Below are 27,556 nucleotides of genomic sequence, written 5' to 3'. Positions count from 1 at the left end.
GATTATCTTTTTGGATCTGCTCCCATGCTGTATTGATAGATGCAGACTGGATTATGCTGGACTCACATAGATTTGTGTCATAACGTGAACCCTATTTGTTGTTGCAAAGCACTGCCAATTTAATTTTAGCAGCTCCTGGTTGCAATGTTCCAATAAGTTTATGGACGAGTACACTAAATTGCCAATTCACTCACCCATCCAAATCATTTAATTCAGGTGTTCCGATCCCTTTCATGGCCATAGATGTATAAAATCAAGCACCTAGGCATGCAAGCTGCTTCTACAAACACACATAAATGAATGGGTTGCTCTCAGGAGCTCAGTGAATTCCAGCGTGGTACCGTGATAGGATATGACTGCACTCCGGTAGACAGAGCAAGGTCCACAAAGACATGGATGAGCCAGTTTGGTGTAGAACAGGGGTGGGCAATTCCAGGCCCCGAGGGCTGGTGTCCCTGCAGGTTTTAGATCTCACCTTGGGTCAACACACCTGAATCACATGATTAGTTCGTTACCAGGCCTCTGGAGAACATCAGGACATGTTGAGGAGATAATTTAGCCATTTAAATCAGCTGTGTTGGTTCAAGGACACATGTAAAACCTGCAGGGACACCGGCCCTCGGTGCCCACCCCTGGTGTAGAAGAACCTAACTGGCCTGCGCAGAGTCCTGACTTCAACCCAACCGACACATTTGGGATGAAACAGAGTGGAAACTGCGCCGGGTCAACATCAGTATCTGACCTCACAAATATGCTTCTGGAAAAATGGTCAAAAATTCTCATAAACACTCCTGAACCTTATAGAAAGCCTTCCCAGAGTAGTTGAAGCTGGGTGACATCATATTAAAATGGGATGTCACTCAAGTTAATATGCGTTTGATGGCAGACAAGTGAGTACTTTTGGCAATATAGTGTATCGCTAGATAAGTTCAACGCTGAAGAAGGCTTAACAATGTAATAATATCTAGATTGTAGCTACGAAGGGTTTCTAAGATAATGATATGTTTGAAAAGTGCAAGGCACACTGAATCTAAAAATGTGAGTATCACAGCTGGGTGCTTACATTTAGCTAAGATGTGAAAGGAGTTTTTTTTAAAGCAAAACATGGAAGGGCAGGCAAAGAGGATTGGAAGTCACTTAATTGGCTCCAAAAGCTGAGCGCCACAGACAGCCGTGTTGCTGAAACTGCTGACTGTTACCGAAATCAGGAGCTAAACTAGCATGACTAACTTCCTGTTGATTCTAGAACACCTGCACGCACCTGCCCCTTTCTCCTCACAAAGTATCTTTGGCTCACAGTTTGCTTACAGGGGCCATTAATATTTTTGATGACATATTTTTACATTTATGGCAAACTAACTTATTATAACCATTAGAAAATCTTTCATTCATTCACATCATTCATTAGCTTCAAAATCACCAGTTAACCTAACATGCATGTCTTTGAACTTTGGAAATCCACGGAGACTAATAATTTTCATCAGTTTTCCTCAATAACCTTTTTTTATATAACGGAAACAAGACGATAACTGAATAAAAACTAACGCACGATGAAATGCATCGACACCTTAATCAACTAATAAAAACAAGATCAAAATACTCTGGAGAGATGAGATCCAATCACAACTAATTAAGGTGTGCGAAAGGTGGGACGAGTTTCAAAGTGATCCAATCAGAAGTCATCTTGTTGTGGAGTAAGGTCAGATGCGCACATCTGATCTGCCCCCAGGAACAGGTAGGAAACGAGACAAATGTCAGTGCTTGGGAGGAAGAGAAGAGGAGACGCTTTAACACTTTAACTTTCACACTTTATATCTAATTCAGCTGAATCAACTTTGGATGTAGTCTATCTAATGATATTTAGTCAACTAAAACTAAAATAATTTCAATGCCTAAATTTTGACAGCACTTAATTAAAATTTGCTGTCAAAAGGGAAACATGCCTCTGTCACAACGTTTTGAAAACCTTTCACTATAATTTGATAAGAAGTGTTTTGTACAATTTTCAGTTCAATACAGGCTTTAAAAGAAAATAACTGCTTTCTGTTTTCAATTCAGTTTCACGCAGCATTCCATCTATTTTGGAATCTGGGTTGTAGTTGACCCGACAATCTTATTTAGCACTACAGGAATTGTTTTCAGCTATTTAACCCCATTATACTTTCAAAGAATCATCACACAGGGAAAGTTGAAAATCAAAATTTGAGGTCAAAATAAAATCATGACTTCCATCTATTATAAGCATGCACAAACCTCAAAGCCTTTAGGTGTTGAAATGTTTTATGTTGCCAGTCTCATTTAGGTAACCTGTGAAGCTGACCTTTATGATTACAGAATAAAAAAGTTCTGCAGCAGATATTGATTGAAGGACTAAAGACTTAAATGCATTGTTAAAACGTCCTTGCATGAGCACTGCAGTGCTCAAAAACACCACTAGATGTCATCAGAAAGCCTTTAGAACCACTTCACTGTTTTCCTGGTGAGACACCGCTCAGTCAATACAGAGAAACACACACTGGATGATTTATTACTGTCTGTCCTTTTGCAAAATGCTACTCACCAGCTATTCACTAGCATAAATTAAATTAAAGGTTTTTCTGTGAAGAGGATACAAGGCCCCATGAACACCCACGCATGCAAGCACACAAACTGCACTCATCTCCAGGATACAGGAAGTGGCACTAGGCAGCAAGTGGGTATTAACCTGTGCAGATGAAGCTGGGGCTGCCACCGTGGATCAGGTCGTCATTATCGGGCAGGATGAACGGACAGCTCTGCTGGACCTCCAGGCAGTACTGGTGGCACGGCACCTTCTTCTGGCAGGACTGCTGGGTGGTGGGGAAATACTGAGCACACAGCCAGGGCTTATAGGCCGCCTGAGGAGGAGAAGGAGGAGGAGGAAGAAGAAAAAAAAGGCAAGAAAATTACATAAATAGATGCAGGTTCATGGCCCACTAGAGGACTGGAGGAAGTTACTGCATTTGTCTCTGCTGGGTATTGGCCCTCCCCTTGGTTCAAATAGCTTTCTTCACAATAACAAATAAATATCTAGAGGTCCACTAAGCATCACTTATGTTTTTTCCACCAAAGTAGAACAGCAACACTTCACACATCAATCTAACAGCCACTGGGATATTGGAGGTTACTGTTCAGAGATTAGCTCATCAAAGCTACGCCAAATACAGAGTAATCATTGGCAGGCAGGACTTTTTTTTCCAATAAAGCCATTAAAGGCACTAAATATCTTAATATCCACCATGTCATCGGTGACTCATCTAGGATTAGGGGCAGGGTTTGGTTAACATCCGCCCCCCTTCTGAGAGACTTTTTGCCTGTTTGAAACAGCCAATTGGAAAATCGTTTAACAGAAAAAAAAACAGTCATGACAAAAATGTATGATACTTTATTTCACAGCAAAGGGGTGTTTTTAATCTGCTGTGGTGTGTTTGGCTGCTTACTGCATGCCAGTGCAATCAAAACCAAATGGCACAAAATAAACTCACCACATTTCATCCTGCGTCTTCTTCCAAGTTAAATTTGCTTTAGTTCAATGTGAGGCAGGATGTAATACAAAACGCACAGACTTATGTGCATAAGGAGACAGATGGTGACATGTAATAGCCAAAGCCTCGAGCTTGGAAAGCTTGGCAAAACTAAATAAACCAAGGGCATACCGCAGTCTGGATTCATTCTCATTCTTAGCCATTTCTTTGTGTGGTTTTTATTGGGATTAACACAGGAGAAGGGAAAGAGCACAGATGATATCAAGCAGAGACTGAAATCAGATTTGTTTAGGACCCCACCGCCTACTGTGCCAACCCGGTGGGACCAAAGATCACTGTAAGTTCGATAAGTGGCCTCTAACACAGTCTTTAAAGGTGGACAGGCACTTTCCCCCCATCCGATCTACCTTTGTAGCTAGCTGGGATGGGGAGAACACTTGTTGAACCTTTAAGCTGAATCAACCTATGCCTCAAAAACAAGAGTTAGCATGATGGGACACACCACACCGGACGCTTTTGTTTCCTTGGACTGCTTACATTGTTACATGCTTCCTATGATCCAGCTATCTTCGCTCTACTTGGAGTTGGCAACACAATATTTCAATTATTGTCTCACAGAAGCCACAAAGACACGCAATGAAAAGCTGTGTCAGTTAAATAACAGCGGAAATGTGCTGCTATTAAGTGATGAAAGCCACTAAAAGAGTCATTAGGCTGCCTGACACATTTAAGCAATAGAGGTACAACAGCAATTTTCAAGTGATGAATCAAAGACAAAACAAACCATTACCAACAGTCATGTAATTGCCAAGTAGTACAATGCTAAAATCTTGCCGTGAGCAAAGTTTTGCACTTACTAATGAATGTTGCAATAACGCAATCGGAGTTTTAAGCGGAACACCACCAATGTTCCACATTAGTAAGAAGCCTTTTAAAGTTGGGAAAATGAAAATAAAAAGCCCATTTTGGGCGTTGTGAAGCCTGTGATATGCTATATTTTTTTATCTTTAATGTTTCTTCACACTTCTCCCTTTCTTAGTAAACTGTCGCTCTCTTCCCCATTCCAACCCACTTCTCAACCAATCAACATCTGACCTATGCCCATTCTAGCTACACGATGTTGCGTTTTTAGAGGACTGCACAGGAACATGCTTGTGCATGCTGAAAACCATACAATCCATCTTCTCTGGGCCAAAGCTCATTTAAAATTGACTAATGCAAAGCAAAAAACTGCCCTGTGGCCAGATAAACTGGAAGTTGACCATCCGGCTTGCCATTGGCATGCACTTAAAAAACCTGCATCCTTAAATAAATAGGGGGGTGCATTAGTGCCCATGGAATTGACAGCTTGCACATGAGGAAAGGCGCCATCATTGCTGAATGGTATATACACGTTTTAGAGGAACATATGCTCCCATCCAAATGAAATCTTTTTCAAGGGAGACCATGTTAAACCACATACTGCATCTATTACAAAAAGCATGGCTTGGTAGTGGAAGAGTCCAGGTGGTGATCTGGCCTTCATGCATTTCAGGCCATTTACCTGTTGAAAACATTTGGAGCACCATGACACAAAAACTATGACAAAGAAGACTCAGGACTGCTGAGCAGCATCTTTACTGCTGTTAAAAGAAGAGGGGATACTACACAGTGTTCAACATGGGCCTGCCCCAACTTCTCTGAAGTGTTTCTGGCATCAATTATTTTTCTTCAAATTCTACATTTTGTCAGTTAATAAGATTGGCAAATCACTGCATTCTGCTTTTATTTCTATTTTAATAGTTTTTTAAAATTTGTTTTTTTTATTTTTAGCACTAAAACTATTCTTTATTGTTAACCTTAAAACTGTAAGTTACCATGTAGATGCTCACCAGTATCAATATAATCTAATAGATTTTTGCACCATCATCTTTAGAATTCATGAAATTATTTTTAATCTAGAATTGATCCCCTGATACGTGTGATAATGTAAGCCTGTGTCTGTCTCTTTAAGGCATTCCCCCTCCTCCGCTCTGTTATGATTGGCCAGTTTCCAGAAGCGTCCTCCTTCAGACTTTAAATAAAAAAGTAGCAAACTTTAGCTTTTTGTCTTCTTCTTTTTTTTTTTTTTTTTTTTTTTTTTTTTTTTTACAACTTTATTTATAGTTTCAACAAAACAGTTCAGCATTTCTTACAAAAGTCGTGAACCCCACCCCCACCCCCATCCAGGTGGCATCCCCACAATAAGAAAGCACAATACAAAAAAACCAAAACAACAACAACAAACAAACAAACAAACAAACAAACAAACAACAAACAAAACAAACAAACAAAAAAAAAAACTCAAACCAATCTGTGTCAATCATTATAGCACCAGCATCCGGACCTCTGGCACATGAGAGAAGTAACAAAAAAATAAATAAATCCCAACAGTCAAAGTACGGACATTGAGGAGACTAGGGACGGCAGTCAGAGAAGAGAGCGAGAGCATAAATTACCAACAAATAAAGAACAATAAGTCAGGCAAAAGGCAGACTTTTGATATGAGTTATGAACCGTGACCAGGTTTTGTCATATTTACCCTCCAAGCCGTGCACTGTATACCTAATTTTTTCCAGAGCTAATCCCAACATCACCTCTCTAATCCAATGGACATAGGAAGGAGGATTCGTCGCCTTCCAGTTCAACAGTATCAGACGGCGGGCATGCAACGAGGCAAAGGCTATTGCATTTTTATGGAGGTGGGAGAGCTTTAGCTCATCACGAGCTACACCGAAGATAGCTATCAAAGGGTCAGGCCGCAGTGTTTCGCCAGATATAGCTGACAGTGATTGAAAAATTGATGACCAGAAACCATACAAAGAGGGACATGACCAAAACATGTGCCCCAAAGAAACAGGAGAATAATCACATCTAGGACAGTTTGGTGCAACATTAGGGTATAATTTAGACAGTCTGTCATTAGAATAGTGCAACCTGTGGACAACCTTAAATTGAATCAAGCCATGTCTAATACAGAGAGAAGATGTGTGTATACGCTGTATGGTATTTTTCCAGGTGTCTTCTGGTATAATTTCTCCGACCTCCCCTTCCCATGCTGCCTTAATTTTGTCCCATGTATGAGGGCAGCTATCAAGAATTAATGCATAGATCTTTGATATTGCTCTTTTAGTGGGTTGACTCACATTAAGAACTAAATACAGTAGGTCTTTAGAGGGTGGAGATGGGTACCCTGAGAGAAATTTAGAGGCAAAACTCCGAGCCTGAAGGTATCTGAAGTAGTGAGACTTAGGTAAATTATGGTCTTCACATAAAGATTTAAATGAAACAAAGCCATCCTCAGTGAAGAGATCTCGAAAGAAGACCAAGCCACTTCTGTGCCAAGCTGCAAATGAATGATCTATTTGGGATGGTGCAAAAAGATGATTAAACATTATTGGAGAGAAGCTACATGTATTTGTCAAATTAAAATGTTTCCTGAATTGACCCCAAATCTTAATCGAATTTTGAACCACCAAATTGGAGTTCAGCTCAGGTGCTTTGATATTTAGTGGGAGAGGGGCAGTTAAGATCGAAATCGGAGAGACTGGGAGTGTAGCTCTCAGTTCCATATCAGTCCAGACTGGACCCTCCTTATCTGCAAACATGGTTATCCAATATGTCAGCTTGACAATATTAGCTGCCCAATAGTAAAATAAGAAATTGGGTAGACCCAAACCACCATCAGATTTAGCTCTCTCCAGGCTTGCTTTCCTTATACGTGCAGGCTTTTTGTTCCATATGAACAAAGAGATAAAGCGATCCAGCTGAGCAAAATAGGATTTGGGGAGAAAAATGGGAATCATTTGGAATAAATAAAGAAACCTGGGCATTACAGTCATCTTCACTGCATTTATCCGTCCTGCCAGTGAGAATGGAATTTTTGACCACCTATCCAGATCAGTTTTGGTACGATCTAAGATAGACCTGTAGTTATACTGGAAAATAGCCTTAATTGAGCCAGCTATTTCTATTCCCAGATATGTAAATTTGTCATTTTCAATTTTAAAAGGCAAATTTTCATAAGTGATCTGTTTTGCCAGATTATTTAATGGAAACAATAAAGATTTTGACAAATTAATTTTATACCCCGATATGTTACTAAACTCTTGTAGCCAGTGGAGAAGGTAGGGCATACTCTCAATTGGGTCTGATATCTGCAAAAGGAGATCATCAGCATAAAGCAAAGTTTTATGGTTTATTTCACCCCTGGATATACCTTTAATCCTCCCATCAGATCTGATAGCAATTGCCAGTGGTTCGATTGCAATGTCAAACAGGAAGGGCGACAGGCAGCAACCCTGCCTCGTTCCCCTGTAGAGCGAAAAATATTCCGAAATCAGACCATTTGTCCTGACTGCAGCCATAGGTGTTGAATATAGGACTTTGATCCACCTACAAAAAGTAGGCCCCATGCCGAATTTTTCTAAAACTGCGAAAAGATAGGACCATTCGATTCTATCAAACGCCTTTTCAGCGTCAAGGCTCAGAATAACTTCCGGATGTATTGTTGAATGGGGGGAAAATATCACATTAAATAGTCTTCTCACATTAAAAAATGACTGCCGTCCAGGAATGAAGCCTGTTTGGTCCTCATTGATAACGGTGGAAATAATAGGGTCTAACCGTTGTGCAAGAGTTTTGGTTAAAATCTTATAGTCACAGCACAGAAGACTTATTGGCCTGTATGAACTACACTGTACAGGATCCTTATCTTTCTTTAGTAAGACTGAAATCGTGGCCTGGGTAAGCGTCTGCGGCAGATTTCCAGTAGCAAAAGATTCATCATAGACTGATTTTAGGATGGGTGTGAGTTTTGAAGAAAATTCCTTGTAAAACTCTATGGGGAAACCGTCCGGACCTGGCGCCCTTCCAGTCTGAGACAACTTGATAGCACTCGCTATCTCCTCAATCGACAATGGCCGTTCTAAAGACGACTGAGCATCTGGAGAAAGCTTGGGAAGATCCAGCGAATCAAGAAACGAGTAGATCTCAAGTGAGTTACTACCCACCTCTGATTGATATAGGGTAGAATAGAATTGTTTAAACTGGTCATTAATGACTCGGGGGTTGCGGGATATCGAGTCAGCACCTATTTCAGTTCCTGAAATCACTTGTTCAGCTGACTGCTGTTTGAGCTGAAGTGCAAGGAGCCTCCCCGCTTTATCTCCATGCTCATAGTATACCTGTCTGGATTTAAAAATATTTTTTTCGGCTCTCCATGTCATAAGCGTGTTAAATTCAGTTTGCAACAGTAGTTTCTCCTTAAAGAGATCTGGCGTAGGTGAAAGAGCATAGCGCCTATCAATATCTGCAATTTTGTCAGCCAGTTCTTTAAGTTGTTTAGAACGCTCCTTGTCTCTATGTGCCACATAAGAAATAACTTGGCCCCTAATATAGGCTTTCATAGACTCCCACAAAACTCCCCTTGACACATCCTGAGTGTCATTAATTTCCAAAAAGAAGTCAATCTGATTGTTGAGAAATGTTCTAAAGTGTTCACATAAAAGTAATTGGGGGTCTAGCCGCCATGTTCGTTGGGGCGCTACATTGCCTGGAAAAACTAGACCCATCTGCACAGGGCTATGATCTGATAACACTATACTGTGATATTTGGTGCTGGAAATTAAGGGAAGTAGCTGGTTATCGACAATAAAGTAATCAATCCTGGAGTAACTATGATGAACAGGGGAGAAAAAGGAAAATTGCTTCGTAGTTGGATTTTTTATACGCCAAGGGTCTGATAAGCCGTAAGAACGAAGGAGGGAATTAATAGTCACTGCAGCTGACGAGAGATTGTTGCTCGACCTTACGCTTGATCGGTCCAACTGGGGATGAAGGACACAATTAAAGTCTCCACCTAGAATTAGTTTGTAGGAGTTAAGGTCTGGGAGAGTCGAAAAAAAATTAAGAAAGAATTGTGCATTGTCCCAGTTAGGTCCATAAATATTAGCCAATATTAATGGTGTATTAAACAGCTTGCCCACTACAACAATATATCTGCCATTAGGATCTGATATTACTTCAGAGTGTTCAAATGGAACCCCCTTCCTAATTAAAATTGCTGTTCCCCTGGCTTTATAATTAAAACGTGAATGATATATTTGTCCAATCCACTTACAACTTAGTCTTTTTTGGGAGTTAATATTTAAGTGTGTCTCCTGTAGAAACATTACATCAGGTTTGAATGATTTCAAATGACTAAATACTTTGCTCCTTTTTGTCTTCTTCTTTTTAAAATTTAACTTACTTAAACTCAATTTAATCATAAAAAATGAATCCGATTTTAAATATTTAAGTGAAAAACTAAGTAAACAACTTTAGCAATTTAGGCAAACCAAATAAATACAAAACTGTTCAAATAAATTAAACTAACAAATTAAACAACTGATGGGGCCTTTAAATAATGTTTGTAAATAAAATCTAAAATTTGGTATGTGTAATGATAGTCATTTACAAAACCCCCGAAACTAAACAAAAAAAACCAACAAAAAAAATCCAAAGGAAAAGACAAACCGGTGCAGGCACAGTTAATTATCCCTCCGTGTTATTTAACCACACAGAGGCATCCATGCTTTGGAGGTGGGGCTGTCATTGTGGTTTGACTCCTCGTGGTTTTAGATGTTTGTTTAAATTGCACCCAGGTAAATCTTCACCTCTTGCACCGGCCTCCCACATGTGCGTCTGATTTCCTGTTTATGCCAATATACAAAGATAACAAACAGTGCACAGGCAATTATATTAATTATAATAATCTGATTACGATGATGGGAATCATAATGAGAACAATGTGCTTTGTAAAATCTAATATATTCCAGACACGTATGACTTCATGTTCACTCTACATGCATCTGCGACATACTGTACTGTTGGGCTTATTTCCAGGAAATACACTCATCCTTCAAAGCAAAAGGAGAGGGGAAAAAAAAGGTCAATGGTGTGTGGGATTTAGAGGGAAAACCATCTCTGTTTTAATCCAAGCTCACACTTGCAAAAAAAAAAAAACCTCTGCTGTGGACTATAGTGACTACACCTCTTTGTTTGTTGGAGGGTAATTTAGGTAAACCACACTGACAGTGTAATTCCCATGATTCTCTGCTTTTGGTAAAAGTGTTGTTACTGTGAAGGGGCTCAACAGCTGAACGTACAGAGGAAAAAACAAGCTCAGGGCCAAGATAAAAATCAGTCAGATCAATGATTGGGGGTTTATCTTTCAAGAGTTTGTTGGAGTGTGACGTGTTAAATCCGTGACCGAGGATTTTCACTGTGCCGGCTTCTTGTCTGCGCATATGCTGCTGTTTAATTTGCGATCATTTTATATAAATTCTCACCGCTGTGAGATAATCCGTCTAGGGATACCGTGGCTATCAAAAGAGAGCCAAAACAATACGATCGCAGTGAGACAGGAAATCTGGGTCCTCCTGAAGATGTATGCTGGCAGTTGCCAAGGTAACGGCTTTTTCTGCTTTTCATTAGAGCTCAATGGGTACTGCCCCACTCTCTGTCGGTTTGTCTGTTTTGTCTGTTTGTGTGCACATGTTTAAGCGTGCAAGCAGGTCTGTGTGTGTCTGCGTGTGTGTGTAAATGTGTGCGTGCGTATGCTCAGCGTGAAAAGGGAAACGTACAAGAGCAAATTGAGTTAGTCAGGAAGCAGGCCTGGAGTCTGATTTGATCAGTCTAATGTGTGATCAGTGTGAATGGGAACCTGGCACTCAAAAAGCCTCTGTCGCCATGCAGCTTAGTCTGCTTCGTACAATTTACTGAAGCCCAGAGACGCAGACAGGAAAGACACCAAGCTGGCAACTGCTTCCACCAGGGCTTTACTCCCTGCAGCTGATTTCAGCAAAAGCCCATCTATTTGCACAAAGAGCTTCAGTCCTGTTTAGATGCCACACCTGTCAACACCTCATGTGTCGGTTGGTCGTTGTGTTTTGGGTATTAACTTTAGAGCTATAAGTAATTTTCTCCCAAGCCAATAATTTAAAGCTGAAGAATAACTTTAAAAAAAAATTCTGATTGAAGTGCTGATGTTCTGCCAGATAAGTGTCAGCAGTGATGACTATTATATGAGACAGGTTGAGGTTTAATGCTAGAACAACCAATGGTTGTTTACAGTATGCAGTAAAATAATTATTTTTAAATTTCAGAGCTTAGTATAGTTTGATAACTATTACACAAGACACTTTACTTCTATAGCACTGACTACTGTGGGTTTGGTCTTTTGCTGTTTAAAAAAGTAAGGCTACCTGTCCATTTTCATGGTGCACATTCACTTGGGAAAAGCTAGTTAGCTTTTCTTTGTTTCTTTAAGGTTGGCTTAGGTGGTAGAGTGGGCAGTCTAAAAATAGGATTTTAGGGTGTTTTTTTAAGGTCTTGTCATACCTGCAGTGTTTAGCCCATTTCAATCAAGCTCTGTGTTGTTTTCTCCCTTGGTGCGGTTTGTTTGTGCAGGTGTGAATACAGTAATCGCTGAAGTGCGGACCAAAGGAACCGCACCGAGATCACCTCCTCCAAAGAGTCTCGCTGCAGTTGTTGTCGTTGATTTCAACTCCAGAGCAGTTTGTTCATGGTGTGAATGTGATCCGACCTCGATCCAAACTTACTGCGAGGTCTACGTTACAAGTCTGAGCTAAAAATAAGAATAAGTCTCGTAACCACGTATGCTTTGTATTCTGGGATGCGGCAAGTTATGATAAAAGTGCAAGGGTCGGAATGGGTTAGCACTAGCTGTGGAATGAACATAAATTCTCAACACATTTTGGTTCACTTGGACTTGACTTGGATTTTCCTCTGTGTTAAAACAAACCACAGGAAAAAGCTACAAATTCATCAACTTATTCGGACCAGAGGAAACAAATTATATTTGGGAAAACGTCCTTACAGTCCATGTATCAAAGTGTCCTTGGGAAGGATACTGAACCCCGAGTTGTCCCAGCTGTATCAATCAGAGTGTTACTGAGAGCATGAATGTCAGATCAAAGCGCCTAGGTACAGATAGAAGCATTACATGAATCTGTGTGACTGGGTAAATGAGACTCAATACATAAGCACCATTTCATCTACTATTTCTGGGTAAAGGCTCCTAATTACAAAGTACAGATCAACTATTGTTAGGGGTCACACGGGTCTAGAAAGCAGCCATCGACCATCTGGCAACCATCAGTCACTGAAAAGCTGGCATGTCTGCAGCCACTTGCCAACTACTCTCCAAGTTGTAGTGAAACTTGAAAAAGTGTAATGCAGGGCATAGGAAACACAGACAACCGACAGGAGGATGACGAAGAAGTGGTCCTGTCTGTTACTGACTAACCAGCTTTTTACAACCTAACAATGACAGAACTTCATTGTGGAGTCCTGACCTCACAACCATCAAGACTGTAGATGTGTTAAAGGCATTTAATAGCCGAGGTTTAATACCGTAGGTTTTTTTCTTAAAAGGGAGTTCTTCCTTCCCACTGTTGCCAAAGCACTTGCTCATAGGGGTCATCTGATTGTTGGTGTTTTCACTGTTTTCTCAGTCTTTACCTTACAATATAAAGTGCCTTGAGGTAACTATTGCTGTGATTTGGCACTATATAACTAAAATCAATTTGAATTGAATGGAATTCAAAGCCAAGGGAGAATATAATGTGTATTTTAATTGTAAATTCAATCTGACTTTAATGATTTTAGTTCTAATGCTTTTGTTTGCCACATGAAATAATTGGCAGGTTGGAAAAAAGTGCATCTGATGCCTTCAGGGAAGGTTTTCTGCCTGTGTGCTGTCATGTAGCATCAATCAATCGGAGAGCAAAAAACACTCTCAAATCAAACAGTGGAGCAACTGTGTCTCTGCAGGGAATGCATGTGGGGGGTGGTCACTCTATTCCATAATGTACTGGTTTTGCAACCAGCAGGTAGCATTACAGCTGTGCTGTATGTTGAAAGATAAAGATTAACGGAGCTATTCTGGTGCTACATGCTGCAAAAGTTAGCAGCCAGATAGGAAAAAAGTCACATTTACGATGTAATAAAAAGACCCTACAAATAACTTCTCTCTGCTTGGCTAAAAGGGGATCCACTCCTAAGCTCAAACGGATATCACCCACTCCTGGTGACTTTTGTATTGTAAAAATGGGTCAGTTTTTGGTCATTCCACCAAAACCAAGAGCTGTTCACAAGAAGCGGCTCTCAGGCTGACAGCTACTGTAAATCTGACATGCAAAGCAGCTCGTCCTCCATTCTGCTTTCCCGGGCTGCAGGGCTTCCCCTCACCATTCCCAATCGCATGCCTGTCATCTAACACAGAGAGGACTGTGGGAGAGCTTGTCTGCAGACAAGAGGAGCTGCTGAATTGCAGACACATGTAATTGTCTGCTCGGTATTCATTTGGTAGCAACAGCACAAAAATCAACACTATATAGACACGTTAAACACTCGTTAAAAAAAAACTGTGCCTTTATTTTCTACTTTCAAGTGCAGACCAACAAGAGGGAAAAAATGGGGCGAATGACGGCCCAAAGATCCTGTGTGGAGCTACATTATGATGATCTAAAGAAATAAATGGCTGTACGTATTCTTTGTCAGATATAAGAGACACTAAATTCTGCTTCTTTATGATGAAAAAAAATCTGACTATTAGGGAACTAAATTGTTGTTATCCATTGCTATCATCAATTTCGTTATCCTTAATTAGTAATTTTAATTAGGCCGTTGGATAAGTTGTTGACAGAGAAACTTGTTGCAAACAAGTCATATTATGCAAGATGTCCAAAACCTCAGTACGTAACCATAACCAATAATAATATAACATTATTATTTAATAATGAAGTACGCAGACACTGTGACAGTGGTGTCGACATCACAGACATTGTCAGACAGTGACCAACACAGCTGTTGTGGTGTGCAAAATAAAAAATTTCAATTAAGAATTATTGATTTATTTTTGTATTATTTATAATTTGTTTATTATGTATTATTATACAATACTATTAACGTGAATAAAGTGTCAAAAAATTCCAGGTACTGGTACTAGTTCAAACATGAAAGGTAGCTAACATTTAGCGTCCCCTCACCAACCCAATCTAGCTTCGTATTTAGTTTAGAGACATAAAATAAATTGTGTTAATTTTGTTAAATTCAGAAAAATCAAAGCTAGATTCCCCCAACCCCCACCCCCTTTCTGTTTCATATGCTAACATAATCTAACTTCATATTATATTATTTTAATTTTGTTAAAAGAGGCCAAGCTAGCCCGTTTCACTTCCAGCTGTGATGATAAACTAAGCTAAAATTAATATTTATGTTACAGAATTGACTTAAACTGTTAATTTTCTTATTTTGAAAAAAGAAGAACAAAAAAAAACAAGAAAGCTGCTTTTTAGATTTTATGATAAGCTAATGACCTTCATGTTTGAATAGTCAATTATATTACATTTGAAAAGAGTCAAGCTAGCTGTTTTATAAAAAATCTGCTTATTTTGTTCCTGAACAGCAGCCTGTTACAGCAGCCCCCATATGCACTGCTGTTTTTCAACTACTCTAATTCATTCTTAATAACTAATAACTCATTTACCAATTTACTAAAGAACTGACCAAATACCGGATGTCTTGTATCATGTTGTATTCCATACCCTTTAGTTTTTGTTAAGAGTCAAGCTAGCCCCTTCCCCTGTTTCAAGTTTTTATGCTATACTACTATGTGCATATATGTGGAGATATTATGTGTTAATTTTTGTATCTTTTCAACTCTTGTTGAAGTGAATGAGTGTGTTTCCTAAAATGGGGATCATAAAACAGTAAAATGGCTGCTTTTGAGTCGGAAGCTCCAAACATTACTCATTAAGTGTGCATATTTTTTTTTTTAGCCTTAATATAATACTAAACACAGGCCATGAAATGATGTCTTGAGCCACAACGAGTGTATCCCCGAGTTCTGCCTCATAAATGAAGTGCCATGTTAACTGTACTCATATTGGCTTAAAGCTCCCGGGTATGTAAAAAACTTTAACTCAACATGCTGTGAAGTATCAACACTCTGTTTCTTTCCCAGCAGGACAGTGTTGTCGCACACACACACACTTATACAGACACACACACACACACACACACGCAGCGGCTATAAAGTGGAATGACAGAGACGGCTATAAAAAGCATATGAGTCAGCAGCAGAGTGAGATCCCAGTTAGAAGCTGAATGACACAGATCATTACCACTCACACAAATCATGGCTGCGTTAGAACAGGAAGCGGCTCTTACACTACCTGTGCTATTTTCTGCTGCGTTTCGCGGATTGACGAGGCTTTTTTAAAGTACCGTACAGTACCGAGTGTGCAAAATATCAGGGCTAGATTCCCGATACTGAAGAGCTCACATTTGAAGTGGAAATCAACAAGCCAATAAGATCTGTTTCATTCAGGAAAAAGAATTTTATAAACCACACAGAGCAGGACATAAAAAAAAACACCATCAATACTGGCAAAATTTTGTTGATAGGACTTTGATCATTCACAGCTTAAATCTCAGTGGTCGCCTTGGGTCGATGATGCAACACTTGGATAATCCAGCAGGACAGGCAAACACAGGGTTGCCTGTTTTCCTGCATTGATGTGTGCACTTACTGCATCCCATCCTCTGGTGATGTAACACATCCAGGCAGAGCTTCTGTGTGTGACACCGAGGCAGGGCGCTCTCACCAAATTAGATGGTTTGCAATTTCAGTGCGACCCTTGTTCCTACCTTGACCGTGTCAGCCTCTACCAACAAGTGCTCACTTGGGAAAAATGGAGTGAACAAAGAAAAATCGTTTTTTTTTAACCACATAAAGACTAAACACTTACCTCCATTACTTTTCAATAACAATATGCCAGCAGTTAATGTCCCAGAGGAGAAACTAAGCATAAGACACCATCACACCAAGATGACGGCAAGTAAGGACTTAAAAAAGAAAACAACTTTCTGGACAGCATAAAAATAAATATACAGAAATTCACAGATATATTTAAAGGACCTTAATTAGGATATAATGAGATTTTCAGAGGACGTCATCACTGTTAGGACTGTGTTGATTATTGTAACTATTTAACGTGTGTCTTTCAGTCCTCTTTAGCCCGACTTCAACTGGTCCAGAAGGCAGTTGGAGCATCTAGGCTGCCAATAAGAACTAGCAGACTTATATCCGCATATATCCCAGATTCTTGCTTCCCTTCACTGCCTTCGAGTGAAATTCAGAATTAAAATTCTATTATTAACTTACATAGATACATGGCTCTGCTTATATAGCAGAAATACTAATAACTTGTAACAGCAGCCAGCCTCTCCGATCATCAGGTCTCCTAACGTTCCTACATCCTTATTTTAATACCAGAGAAGGTCTCGTTTTTATAAAACCTTCTCATGTGATCAGCTGAACCCAAGCAGTATCTCGATTACGTGTCTGTATTTAATGTGTAGCTTCTATTCAAACTGTGAGAAACTTTACTACTGTGTGTTTTAAAAAGTGCTATACAAAAAAAGTTATTACTAGTATTTCAGATGGGTCTAGGACACATATATTTCTTAGGCCCTGTGTCAGGTCTTTGCTAAATTATGTCAAGATATGCCAAATTTTCAGCTAATAGCTCTTTGGCAATCACCTCAGTGTTGCAAAAATACTGTTTTATGGCTGTCAAACTATGTTACTGTTGACATTTTTAGTGGGTTGAACCAAAGAAACGGAAACAAATTCTGTGTTTCTGTTACAGGCAGCTACTAACAAAGTCCCTAAAGATATAATTTACAATTGTCTGTTATGTGAAGGCACAACACTGGTTCATGCCTCTAGTTAGGGGCCTTTTTCACGCAGGAATTATTCATGGGTCAGTGTTAAGTGGCTTAACAAAGACAAAAAAACCCCAAACTTTCTTCGAACAATGATCAGGTACAAGAACTGGATTGAAAATGAGTGAAAAACTTGGAAAGACCTTCAGAAAGGCTGGAGACTTATTGCACAAGACCACTGAAAAAGTGTAAGAATAAGAAAGGTGGGCTCTTTGGAAGTAAAATATAAGGAAATGAAGGTTGGCGCACGACATTTGCTCAGTACTGTCTATTTTTATACAACCATTTCAACTGTTCAACAAATAAAACATTTTTAAAAATTACAAAAAATTAGATTTTAATCTATTTTATTATTTTTGAAATGTCAGCATTTGACAGTAAAGCAGCTCTGATAAACCTGTGAACTGAAACCGAGTGTAAATGCTGACAAATTGTCAGTTTCTCCAGTTTTTCAGAAGTAAACAAGCCCAAAAAGAAAGGTTTAAAGGTGAAAACATTAAACACTGCCTTAAAGATCAATCATATTGACAGGCTTCTAGAAATCTTGACCCTTTTAGCTGGAAAGCCTCTCTAGAGGACACAGCTTTATGAGACGTCTGACCCATTAGGCTTGACTGACACGAACCGGAAGATTTTTACGATCCAACTCGACGCTATCTGTTCCTGCTTTGCGCCCAATGCTGCAAGATTGGATCCACTTATCAGGACGTAGATGCAAACATAGCATCATTTCCCTGAACCGTGTTTTGTTCGTCGTTTCTGAGAAAACATGATCATGACTGTGCATGGCGGGATTTGTTTTCAGCCTGGCTCCATTTACAAAGCAGGCAGGTCTAACAATTGGCATTCAGCCCATGTAAAAATCCTATCTGCTGTGAAAAACAAACCTAATTTCTTTAGGCATGAGGTTGTTTCCCAGGTTTGGTTTTCACGGTGAGTAGATTAAGCCGTGCTCTGGTCGCAGAATCCCTCTTGGCTCGGAGCCAGCTCTGCAGCTCTCCTCTCCCAAGTTTTAAAGGCTACGTTCACACTGCAGGCGAAAGCGCATCAAATCCGATTTTTTTGACCCTATGCGACCCGTATCCGATCATGGTATGACAGTGTGAACGGCACGAATCCGATATTTTCAAATCCGATCTGGGTCACTTTCGTATGTGGTACTGAATCCGATACATATCCGATGTTTTAGAAAGCGACTGCTGTTTGAACGGTCATGTCGCATTACATCCGTCTTTTACGTCACTGACACAAGACAGACGCCAATTATCAGCGCCGGAGAAGCGCCCGAGAAGACATCGTGAACGTTTCCTGGCCATCCAGTGTAGATGTCAGTGAAACTGTTGGGAAGACAGTGTGAACATTTTATTTGTACTGTATAATCTGCAGATTCTGACAGAAATCTGCAGCTATCCTTTGAAGCACCGCTCCTCTCTAAAACAGCAATAAGGATAATTATTGGGTTATTTACATTATTATGTAAATAACAGAATAATTTAAAGCAAAAATTGGGAAATGTAAAGTCCGCTTTGAGCGTTCACACTAGAGCGCGTTTGCTGTCGCATTTTATTTGTAGTGTGAACAAGCAGACAAAAAAATCGGATTTGATAAAAAAATCGGAATTGAGCATTAAGACCTGCAGTGTGACCGTAGCCAAAGAAATCATTTTCAGCTGGATCAGAGAACAGCAAGGCTGCTGAATAGGTCAGTGTGACTCTGCTTTCTTCATTGATGCAGACCCTGCTGACTGCAGGTGGCTTGACATAAGCCTGGGACATATCGACTGAACCATCCAACCCCCGAGATGGCGCTCCATGATACACACAGCGGGATAAATGCTGAGTAGGGACCTTGTCGCCATGACACACAGGAACCACAAAACTGAGCTCGGCTACATCACTCTTATCAGCAATGAAACATGACGTCTAAAACACCTGGTTGTTTATGTGTCCGCTAACATGAGGATGAAAGAACTGGAGTCCAGGTAAGTACCAACATGTCAGGACTCCAGAAAAAGACAAGGTTCAAAGGTGGGAATACTGGAAAAAGACAAAGGGAGAGACAGATCTATAAATATCCAGACAACTAAAACAAGTTGGCAACATTAATCTCTGGATTCAATCCATTTCTAAACTGTCACTACACGCTGATTCTTTGACGTCTGCAGAGAATAAATTCAAGGCGACTGACGTCATCACCGATGATCGCTTTTCAAGGTAGAAAGTGTAAACGGTGATCATCACATCCGAGTGTTGGGAATAATGACAGAGAGGGAATGAGAAGGAAGGGCCAGTGTGGGAGAGGAGAGCAATCAGCATATAGATGTCAAAACTGTAATCCGAAAACGATCAGAAAAAAAAGTATTACTCCTTTAGGGGTAAATTGCTTATTTTTGACCCTTTTGACTCTTGTAGTTTCTTTTTTCTACCACAATGCAACAAAAATAGATTTTTTTTTAGAAAAGGTGTAAATTTGGTTCATTTCTCTTTTTATTACCTATCCCTAGTGCTGGGCGATATGGAAAAAATATTTATCACAATATGAATTATTTTATATCACGATAACGATATATATCACGATATACCACCTGACCTGTGCTCATCTGGAAAGTACGCAGTCTGTAAACAGCGACTTTGTTTTGAGTTACCGTAAAGCATGTCGCAAATCCGGGTGCACGTACAGCAGCACCATGTGTCAAAAACACAAGACGGAGTTTCTTTGCGAAAAATATCTTTTTTTTTTATACTTTATCTTCTCGTGCATAAAGTTAAGAGTATGTATAGTGAGAAGACAACACTAATATATTTGCCACAGGCTATTTAACCCTTTAAGACTTACCATAGAACCAAGTCCGCCAGAGCTTATCTTTACATTTTACATGCTGTAGTGCCATTTGTGGGAGCATTTCTAGTTCCCTCCCCAGACGCCTTAACGCCCACTCACATCCTGGGCCATCTGACCTCAGGAAATCACATGATAGGGTGGGGCCAGGTTTCACAATGAGCTCACCCGAAACCCTGGCTGATTAGGTCCCACACCCACTTTCACACCTTGGCGCATGTGATTAGAGGATCACCAGGGGGTCCTTTGTCCCTCCTTGGGGGGATACTCCCACTGGGTTTAAATCTGGGACTCTCGGCCATTTGACCTTAGAACTGAAGAAGCTTCTCGGATGAGAGGTGAAACGTCTTCAAGCAACTTAAAGAAGTCCAGACGCTTTTCTTTGCAAACTCCTTTGACTACGATGACCTGGATGACTGAGAACCTTCACAGACATTTCTAGTTGCTATACATCAATACAACCGTTATAGCCCAAATTTTAATAATATGTATGCATTAAGTCCATAGTAACTACATAAACTGCAAAAAAGTGCAATAAACTACAAAAAAAATTGAAAATCGTTTTTGTTTTTTACATATATTTCTAGTTAGAGAAATTTCAGAGGCTTATCCCTCAAAACTGTAAATACAAAAAAGTTGCACAAAATAGTTTCCAACCACGAGAAATTTATTTTGAGTGTCTTCATAGTTTTATTTTTGAGATACACTAATTTTTATATACTACAGGAAAAATGAAAATAAATAAATGCAAATTTGCAAAAACACAGCATGTGCATCAAACTACATTTTCCGCGAAAATGACGTCACGTCCGGTTTCGGACAGGTAATGGCGGACATGCGATAGTTCGCGCTGAGTTATATTCCAACTAGGAAGTGTTATGAACAGCTGATCGGATCGGCAAAGCCTGTTTCTGGAATATTATGTTTTTGTTGCTGGAAGTGCTTTTTATGCAATTTTTGCAAAGCTATATGTGGAAGGAAACCGTGACCTAGGGCAAGCTAATGGAATAAGATGTAAGTACAACTCCTACGGTTTCATATGCAAAAAAAAATTATTGCTACCTTACGTGGTTCCAGTTCTACAAGGATTTAAAAATAGTTAGGCAAAACGGAGTGTGCCTGCTCCGACCGGTTGTAAAGGGTTAATTATATATTTTATGTAATAATTTATAAAATTAGGGTTAGAAACGATAGAAGACAAATGGCACGATAGACACTTTTCTATCGTCCACACGATATATATCGTCATATCGCCCAGCACTACCTATCCCATGTCTGTAAGAAGATTCTAACCTCTGCCTAGTAAACCCCTAAAATCTAAGAAAAATAAGAAAGAGTGCAAATATGTATCTTTTACTGTTTGAGCACACTGTACGCTTTAGGGCCTCAAGAAGAAACAGTTACCTTGAGATCAATGATCAGCTGTGAGGGGTATATTTATGTAGCGTGCAGCTGCAGAGAAATGGACTGCACCCCTACTTCGGAGAATTTAACAGTGTCAGTGTGAGCCTTCACTCGGTCAGTGCCTCAGAATAAGTGAGGGATTGCAAGTGTGAGCAAAAAAAGAAAAAGGAAACTAAATAAAGTTTCATCGTAGAATAAATTTGTCACAGTCTGTCGTCACACTGCCCACTTTTTATGGCTCGATTCAGACAGATTTAGATTAAACGCAAACGTTCACAAAGATATTGATGTTGATGATCAGTTAGTGTGGGGTGCTGCCCCCTATTTTGAGATGCAACAATTCCAATTTACTTGGCATTTCCAACTTATTAAGTCCAATTTTTAAGATCACCAATTTTAATTTTGGCTAACTTTCTAAGAATTTCAACTAACAGCACAAACAATAAGTGTTGTTTTGTTGATACGTAATTACATTTCTACATAGGTAAACTTTAATAACAGGTAAATGTACCAACTTATTCCAGTCAACAACCAATCCACTGGTAAATCTTGAATCTTCAGAGCTAAATCTTCCTGTTTTTCGCTACTGAACATTTAATATCACAGTGAATTATGGACACACCTCATTAACCAAGCTAACAAGCCACAGATAGCATTAACTTTAAAAAAAAAAAAGAAGCTTACTAAGCTAATATTAAATTATAACTCCCTGCTATTAGCCAAAAGACATGTATTTTTGAATTAAAAAACAACAACAACCTGTAACTGTATAAATGCTTGTCTATTACACACACACACACACACACACACACACACTATAGTTACATAACATGATAAGTGATCAGTTTATCAGATGGACAGCTTTTTGCTGTTATCATGCTATTGTCCTTTCCTCTTCTAAAACATTTAATAATTTTAAAAAAAACTTTGTAACTAGAACATGAATACCAAAAGCCATGCTAAGAGCTCTTCAATGTAGTATGTAGACATGGTGATGTGCTGCACTAAAAGCTAATGCTAGTAGGGCAACAAGCTCCCAGTACTATCACAGGATTATGGCATTAACAGAGACAAGATCTTCTGGTTATTTTCCAGCCCCCAACAGTAGAAGACATTGTTATGATTGCATTATAAAGTTAAGTGTGTGTTAACTGTGTTACTGTTCTAACTTCCCAGAGACCTCAGAGAAAAGTGAAGACATACATGTCTCTTAAGTAACTAGAAATCAGGAAACTGATGCAAAGCATTGTAGGTATAGAATTGATAAGGAAAAATGAAAGAATCCACCTGTTGATCAAAAAATAAGATGATCATCATCAAATTAAAAAAGAGTGCTTATAGACCTCTGGAATAGCACACACAGAAATGTCACCAGAGGTATGCACTGTACTTGTGTTTATTAGTGTATATAACAATAAAATGGAAGTTAAACGGCCAAGAGGCCTCCCGTTCCACCCACACCAGGAGCCTGACACAAGTTCCTGTGTTCATACACCCCCTCCTCCTGCCATCTCTGCAGCCTTGAGAGCTAACTGCGAAAGAAATTTGTTAATATCTCTGGGACATATTACAGTAGCAGTCGAGTGCGAAAGAGCATCTATTAGAAATGAGACAAAGCTGAGGAGCGCGATTTCCCATTTAACATCTATTGTTCTAACAGAGCTGAACACTGCTGAAGAGGTGGGAGAGGGTCTCCACAGCAGTGTGCAGCTCCTCGAAACGCACCAAAGTGGCTCTCAACTCAGGTGGCCACTTAGCAGTTTAGATGAGGGGAGGATTTGGAGAGGAGGTCACGTGGGAACGGCATCGGGACTGTGGGTGTACCAGGTGGCTCTGATAATGGCTTGACATTCTCTCTATTTGTGCTAAACAGAGCAGCTCTCTTAGATAGAGGTGCATGATCTGCGCTGATCTATTGCCAGACAAGGATGCTCAAACTGGAGCAGTCTGCAAAATCTTGCAATACTTTGAAAAATAAAGTTTGAAACTCCCTTGCTAATGATATGGTTAGGATTACAGCTAAATGAGAAATAATACTGAAAAATTAGAAATATGATCAAATGTATTGCTTTAAGTTTTTTGTATGCAAATTTAAATGGATGCAACTTGTTTCAACATCAAGGAGGAAGCCCGAGTTGGGTTTATGTTTGCAGGGCTATTCGTTTGTCCTTAGTGCCTTTCTAATATTCATTAATGAGCATGTTGTTAACATATTTCACTCTACATGTGAAAGATTCCTGGTTTGTGGGAGGAGACACAAACCCAGCCCCAGCAGGTAAACATGTTTACATGTAGACAGGCAGGTGGCTATTTAGGTGGTTAACAATGGTGCATTTTTCTTAAAGAAATTTTTAGGGGGAAAAACCCAAAAGGGTAAAAAAAAAGTGCTTTGTACAGTCCCGATCAAAAGTTTAAGAGGACTTGAAAAATGGCAAAAAATCATATTTTGCATGGTTGGATCTTAACAAGGTTCCAAGTAGAGCTTCAACATGCAACAAGAAGAAATGGGAGTGAGACAAAACATTTTTTGGAGCATGCAATTTATTGAAAACAACGCTTAAACTGAAACAGGCTGTTTAACAGCTGATCAAAAGTTTAGGACCTCATGCCTTTAAAAGGCCAAATCTGTGCAAATATGTGGATTCATTGTCATTTTCTGTCATGTAGTAACTCAGCCATGACGTTGTGATAACAAAGGCAAAACAACTTTCCCTGAACATGGTCGGGTTGTTGAACTGCATAAGCAGGGTCTCTCGCAGCACGCCATCGCTGCTGAGGTGGGACGCAGAAAAACAGTCATTTGAAATTTCTTAAATGATCCTGAGGGTTATGGAAAAAAAAGTCAAGTGGAAGACCCAAAAACATTTCACCAGCACTGAGCAGGAGGATCCAATTGGCTGTCTGTTGAGACACTGGACGATCCTCGACCCAAACGAAGGCCGTTACTGGTGCCAACTGCAGCCCCGAAACCATCAGACGGCATCTGAGATTGAAGGGCTTCAAAAACAACGTATTCAAAGGCCTCGTCTCCTTGAACGCCACAGAACTGACCGTTTGGACTTTGAACATGGGACATTGAAAGGTGGAAGAAAGTTTTATTCTCAGATGAGAAAAAAACGTAACCTTGATGGTCCTGGTGGTTTCCAACGTTACTGGCATGACAAGCAGATCCCACCTGAGATGTTTTCTATGCACCACAGTGGAGGGGGCGCCATAATGGTCTGGGGTGCTTTTTCCTTCAGTAGAACAATGGAGCCTGGGTGCAGGGGCATCAAACGGCCGCTGGCTGTGTCCAGATGTTGCAGAGAGCATCCCTCACGACTGAGGGTGCTCGTCTGTGTGGTAACGACTGGGTTTTTCAACTGGACAACGCTACAGTACACAATGCCCGCAGGACAAGGGACTTCTTCCAGGAGAATAACATCACTGAAGCTCTACGTGGAACCTTGTTAAGATCCAACCATGCAAAATATGATTTGTTGCCATTTTTCAAGTGCTCTTAAACCTTTGATCGGAATTGTATCCAGCTATAGCTATTTCCATTTCATAATGGCGGTCTAAGGGGGAAGTATTGGGGTTCATTTTAAAATAAAATAACACAGTGGCTATTGGGATAGATTTTCAGGGAGTTTCAATACATGAAAAGGATGACAAATACTAGAAAACAAATATGAGAATTAGCTGAGATTTAGTGACATCATCCTGCATCACCAGCTCATTACTCAGTGACATGAGGGAAAATCAGATTCTGGTGACTGACAGCAGGACTATGAGTTTTAATACTTCCCATGTATATTTATAGTCTCTGGTGGCACCAACCGCTCACAAAAAAGTAAAAATAAAAACTGACAATGAGGATTATTAGTGGGTTATTACTGTAGGCTGTTATTCTGTGCCTTGAATACTAATGAAAAACAGGTAGAGACTGTGGGATTGCTCTGTGTTTTTAGTGGACTTAATGAAGTGAGAAAGTCAACAGAGGCTACAAACCACAGCTTCAACTGTTTGTGATTTACCGGAATAAAATCCCTGTACTCACATGATTTACATTCACACTACTTATGCCACAGGTCTTTACTCAGTAAAGAATACACATTAATTCATAATCTTGGTGTGTATCAGAGGGCAGATGTTATTTTTACCATTAGTAATTACAGCAGCACATGTTAATCTTTCAGCAAATAAAATATAAATAAAATATTTTCTGCTTTGCACTAAGACTAGTGAGTAGGCAGTACAAGGTCATGAAGGGATTTATATGATACCTGTATTTGTAGGTGTATATAGCATAGATCTATGAAAAGAAAAAGAAAAGCATGAATAATTTTTATGTGAAAACAACAAATTTTGGCCCACGAGACCTGAGTTTAAACAGATCATTAATGACACTGCTTCCTGAACAGTTCACCAAAAAATGCATTAATTAGTGTTTATGCTTTTAAACTCGAGCTAAAAATCAACAACCCAACTGAAAAAAATCATTTAACACCACTGACTAAAATATCTTTAGTGTTAAATTAACACAAAAATTCAAACGACAAGCTTTCTTACTTTAAATATAATCATTTAACTGCTTTCAAAGTTTGTGTGTTCCATTTCTCTTAATCGATCGGTCGATCTTTCTCATTCCTTCCCTGGATTGGAAATTTGCTACAGAGTGATTAAAGACAATCCCACTTCCCTTACTATTAGCCAAAGCTGCTAGCCGCTACCTTAGTGATAACTTAACAGACAGCCAGTGTGGCTATCCAATAAAAGTATTTTCAGCTTCTCTATTTCCGCAGCAGATGGATCCTCATGGTCGATTTGGCAAGATTTTATGCCGGATGCCCTTCCTGATAAAACCCTCCTAATTACGCATGTTTGGGACCACACTACACTAGCTTATGACCCCCTGAGGAAGAGTTTGCGGCTATCACGTAATTGCTAACAGTTAAGCAGTTAACATTAATGTATTATAAACTTTATTTATAACAGTTTAATGTTTCAGTGTTATTGAACCAAATTCAGTGACGTGAGTGTCAACTACTTTAGTCTGTAGTGATGGGAAGGGTTCCAGACTCTCTGCAGCGGTGCTGTATGAAGTTGTGCATGAGTTGGAAGAGGCACAAACAGCACTGTTTGTATCAGTACTACTGCAAATGAGTTTCTAATCTGATAGTAATTATTAGTATTGATTAATAGCCAAATATTGAAAACCCTATTCAAGACCATCTGCTGAAGTTCAAACCAAGTATCAGAATCGTGACGAAAGGTGATTTAAAGTAACTCTGAGCGTAGCCCGGTACTGGTGCGGTGCCAGATGGGCTGGTCTGAGTATTTCTTATCTGTGGTATTTTGCATCAAAGCCTTGTTTAAGGTTTACAGAGATCTGTTCAGGTTAAACAAAGAGAAACTTTCCAGTTCTCTGGTTGAAAATATCTTGTTGGTTCTCAAAGTTAGAGAACTTGCCAAACACTAAAGCAGATGAGCTATAACATTACAAAACCACATTGGGTGCCACTTCTGTGGAAACTGAGGCTATAATTTGTACAGCCTCAAAAAAAACAAAACAAAACAAAAAACAAAAAATAAACCACAGGAGCTTGGAAAACCTGCCTGGTCTGATGATTGGTGATTTCTGCAACATGGATCTATCCATTCTGCCTTGTCGTATACTATTATACCTTAGTATAATAGTATACGACACCATACTATTATTGTGGTGTGTGTGTGTGTGTGGGGGGGGGCTGTTAATGATAACAGCGACACTATTGTTGCTGACCATGTCCATCCCTTCATGACCTGTGTGCTCATCTTCTGATGGCTGCTCCCAGGATAATGCACCATGTCGCAAAGCTCAGCTTATCTCAAAGTACTTTTTCTTTAACAATGCAATGAGTTCACTGTTACCAAATGGGATGCACAGTCACCACATTTCAGTGCAACTGAGAACCTTTAGGATGTGGTGGAACATTAGATTCGTATCATGCACAAATCTGACAAATCGGCACTAA

General features: G+C 39.6%; 1 protein-coding gene across 1 annotated transcript in view; it reads right to left on the bottom strand.

Moving 5' to 3' along the window:
* The window catches only part of nalf1a (NALCN channel auxiliary factor 1a), a 57,445-nt gene that overhangs the window by 6,710 nt on the left and 23,179 nt on the right, over positions 1–27,556 (bottom strand). The window contains exon 2 of the mRNA XM_003440902.5: positions 2,705–2,876. Coding sequence (XP_003440950.1) covers positions 2,705–2,876 — 172 coding nt within the window. The remainder of the gene's footprint in view (positions 1–2,704; positions 2,877–27,556) is intronic.

This window comes from Oreochromis niloticus, linkage group LG23 (assembly GCF_001858045.2).
Source record: "Oreochromis niloticus isolate F11D_XX linkage group LG23, O_niloticus_UMD_NMBU, whole genome shotgun sequence".
Taxonomy (NCBI): Eukaryota; Metazoa; Chordata; class Actinopteri; order Cichliformes; family Cichlidae; genus Oreochromis; species Oreochromis niloticus.
Note: the sequence above shows the minus strand (reverse complement) of the source record. Positions and strands in the feature narration are given on the sequence as shown.